Below are 3,141 nucleotides of genomic sequence, written 5' to 3' on the forward strand. Positions count from 1 at the left end.
CACCTGCACCCCCGCCCCTGCCCGAGGGCCTGGCTGCCTATGAGCCCGGGGAGGAGGAGGATCTACCGCCGGCTGCCTTCCCTTTCCCCTACCAGGCGCCGCTGTCCCCAGAGGAGGCCGGCTCTGATGAGGAGCCCATGGACCCCGAGTTCATGGCCTACCTGAGCTCGCTGCACCATGAGGCGCTGGCTCCCGGCCTGGACGGCCCCGACAAGCTGGTGCGCAAGCGCCGCTCGCAGATGCCGCAGGAGTGCCCCGTCTGCCACAAGGTCATCCACGGCGCAGGCAAACTGCCCCGGCACATGCGCACCCACACCGGCGAGAAGCCCTTCGCCTGTGAGGTCTGCGGAGTCCGCTTCACCCGGTGAGTCCAGCCCAGGCACACGCGCCATCGCCAAGCCCGAGGAAGTTCCCTTGGGGGTGGAGGGAGGCAGGGGCAGGGTTTGCAGCAGGGGCTTGACACGCACTCCACCCCGTGCCCTGCTCTTGTCCCCTGCTGGGATCAGTGCTGGTGGGGGGTTCGGTGCCTGCCGGGGGGTGGAGGGTGCCAGCCCCCAATGACGGCCCCTCTGCCCTCAGGAACGACAAGCTAAAGATCCACATGCGCAAGCACACGGGCGAGCGGCCGTACTCGTGCCCTCACTGCAGCGCCCGCTTCCTGCACAGCTACGACCTGAAGAACCACCTGCACCTGCACACGGGTGCGCGGCCCTACGAGTGCTACCTGTGCCACAAGGCCTTCGCCAAGGACGACCACTTGCAGCGCCACCTCAAGGGGCAGAACTGCCTAGAGGTGCGGACACGCCGGCGCCGCCGCGACGACCCACCCCCCACACCTGCCAGCCCCCAGGGCCTCGACCTCTCCAATGGGCGCCTTGAGGGGCTGCGCCTCTCGCTCGCCCGCCTCTGGGACCCCGGCCGGGCGCCCCCGCCCCCTGACGACGAGGACGAGGAGGAGGCCGAGGCTGAGGCCGAGGAGGGCCCCCAGCCAGACGGCGCCGTGCCCATGGAGATGGCATAAACGCACCGCGCCAGGGGCATTTGGGAGCCGCCATGGCACCGGGCTCCTCGCGGGCCTGGCCACGCAGTGGGGCGGGGGCCTGGGCCTGTCTGCCGCAGCCCCCAGGCAGGGCTTCGAGCTGGCAGGGTGAGGCCTGGCGTGCTGGACTGGACCACACGGCTGCACGAAGCAATAAAGCCCCCAGGCACCTGGGGAGTGGGCGGCCTGCCCCTGCCCCTCTGGATGTGGGTGACCACAGGGGGCAGGGTGCCAGGACTCCTGGGTTCCCGGGCAGGCGGTGGGAAGCCATTCCCCACACCAACGGCCTGGCTTGACGACGCGAGTTTCTGTTCCTGTTTTTCCCGTCGCTGTTTGTTCTGAATTATGCAAAGGGGGAAACTCCCCCTGGCGGATTTGCACAATGAAAGGCTGGGGGGGGGGCCGCACCCCGCCCAGGCCCCCCCGCGGCTCCGGGTGTTATGTGAGCTGCCAGGAGCCGGGGCGCGGCAGGGTGGGGGCAACACCAGCTCCGGGCGGCCTCTGGCACGGGGATCCGGCTGTCCATCTGTGTCCCCTCCCTGCTGCGTTGGGGGGGCACAGCCCCGCCCCCTAGCAGGGCGCTGCAGCCCTGGGGCGGCACAGGCTGTGCCGAACCTGTCTGCACTGGGCCACCCTTCCCTGCCGTGGGCAGGACTCATTAACCCTGCGCACCCCAGCCCCGTGCCCGGCCCCCCCCCGCCAGCCTCAGTGTGGCCCCTGGTGGCTTTCCCTGCATGCACACGGGCCCCTGGGGCTGGGCCCCTGGGTGGGGCAGGCCCAACTCCTCCCCACCTGACGGAGAGGCCCCGGGCTGGGGGTGTGGTGGGGGGTGCACTTATCTCCAGTGGGGGACCCTCTTGCCCCTCAAACTGTGTGCATGTCTGTGCCGCACAGGTGGGTTGGGGGGCAAAACGGCCCCACTGCCCTGTGCAATGCCCTCCTGCCTGTCTGTCCTTGTCTGTCTCACCCCCTCATTGTCAATAGCTTGTGGTGCTGCCTGGGGTTGCAGGGTTGTGCCCCCACCTGCTCCCTGCCCTGGGTGCTCGTGGCCCCATGGGACCTGCAGCCGCCAAGCACCCCGTGCCTTAAGCGAGATGCCCCTTGCTGTCCTACCTCCTACCCCTACCCCCAGGAGCAAGCAGCCCCCGGCGAGCATGCTCGCCCTGCACTCCCAGCTGCTTTCTCCGGTTGCACTATTTGGGGAGTCTGCCTTGGAGGGCGGCCCCAGCTCCCACTGGCCCCTTTGCACATGCGTCCATCAGGGCAGGGGCAGCGGGATGGATGGATGTGGCCTGTTTAGCCTCAACTAAGAGTTTATCTATATTTAAAGAGATGATGTAATATATTCCCCCCCACCCCACTCCCCGTTCCCTCTCTCTGGTCATCCCTGCCCTGGCTCCCGGCACTTGTCCTGGGGGTGACCAGCGTGGGGCCCTTCCCAGCTTCAAAGTGCCTTATGGTGAACTTGAACTCTCTGCTACTTGAACTCCTCTGTTGTACAGATACCAAACTGGGGGCACTGGGTGGGGGGGGCACCAACCCTTCCAGACCCCCCCGCTGCCCCCTCACGCTTCTGGGTTGCTTTACCTGTTCATTTGTTTTTTTTAATGAAGGCTGCTTGACAATAAACGGAGAAGCAGGGACCCCCGTGGCCCCTGGCTCTGTGTCTGTCTGTCGTCTGCCCCTCTCCCCAGCTGGCCCCTGTCCCCACAAGCCCATGGAGGGTGCAGGGAGCAGTGGGACATGCAAGCATAGGATCCTTGTGCAACCCCTCATGGGACACAGATTCACTGTGTGGCACTGCCAGGCCCCAGGGCTGTTTTATTGTCTCATCCGGGCCCCACTTCATCTGCAGACCATGGGGCTGGTGTTCAGGCTGGTGCCTGGAGTCTGGGCATCAGGTCTGGGTGCGCAGCTCTTGGCCCTTGGCTGCGGTGCTGGGCTGGGCCAAGGGATCCCTCAGGGGTCAGGTCCTGGTGCGGCCTCCTTCAGTGCGGCTGGCATCTCCGGCACGCTGTGCTTGGGGGTGCCTGGGCTAGGCATGGACCCTGCACTCCCGTCACTGCCCTCGGAGTGGTCCTGGTAGCTGAAGTCCAGGCTGG

General features: G+C 66.9%; 2 protein-coding genes across 2 annotated transcripts in view; one reads left to right on the plus strand and one right to left on the minus strand.

Annotated features, from left to right (window-relative positions):
• ZBTB7B (zinc finger and BTB domain containing 7B) overlaps positions 1-2,687 on the plus strand; it is a 5,308-nt gene extending 2,621 nt beyond the window's left edge. Inside the window, exons 2-3 of the mRNA XM_019556851.1 lie at positions 1-364; positions 580-2,687. The exon at positions 1-364 is cut by the window's left edge and continues 47 nt beyond it. Coding sequence (XP_019412396.1) covers positions 1-364; positions 580-1,021 — 806 coding nt within the window. The 3' untranslated portion in view covers positions 1,022-2,687. The remainder of the gene's footprint in view (positions 365-579) is intronic.
• Positions 2,688-2,840: 153 nt separating this feature from the next.
• The window catches only part of DCST2 (DC-STAMP domain containing 2), a 5,176-nt gene continuing 4,875 nt past the window's right edge, over positions 2,841-3,141 (minus strand). The window contains 1 exon segment of the mRNA XM_019556853.1: positions 2,841-3,137. Within this exon segment, the coding sequence (XP_019412398.1) occupies positions 2,999-3,137 (139 nt within the window). The 3' untranslated portion in view covers positions 2,841-2,998.

Source organism: Crocodylus porosus, unplaced genomic scaffold, assembly GCF_001723895.1.
Source record: "Crocodylus porosus isolate Cpor-Errol unplaced genomic scaffold, CroPor_comp1, whole genome shotgun sequence".
NCBI classification, from domain to species: domain Eukaryota; kingdom Metazoa; phylum Chordata; order Crocodylia; family Crocodylidae; genus Crocodylus; species Crocodylus porosus.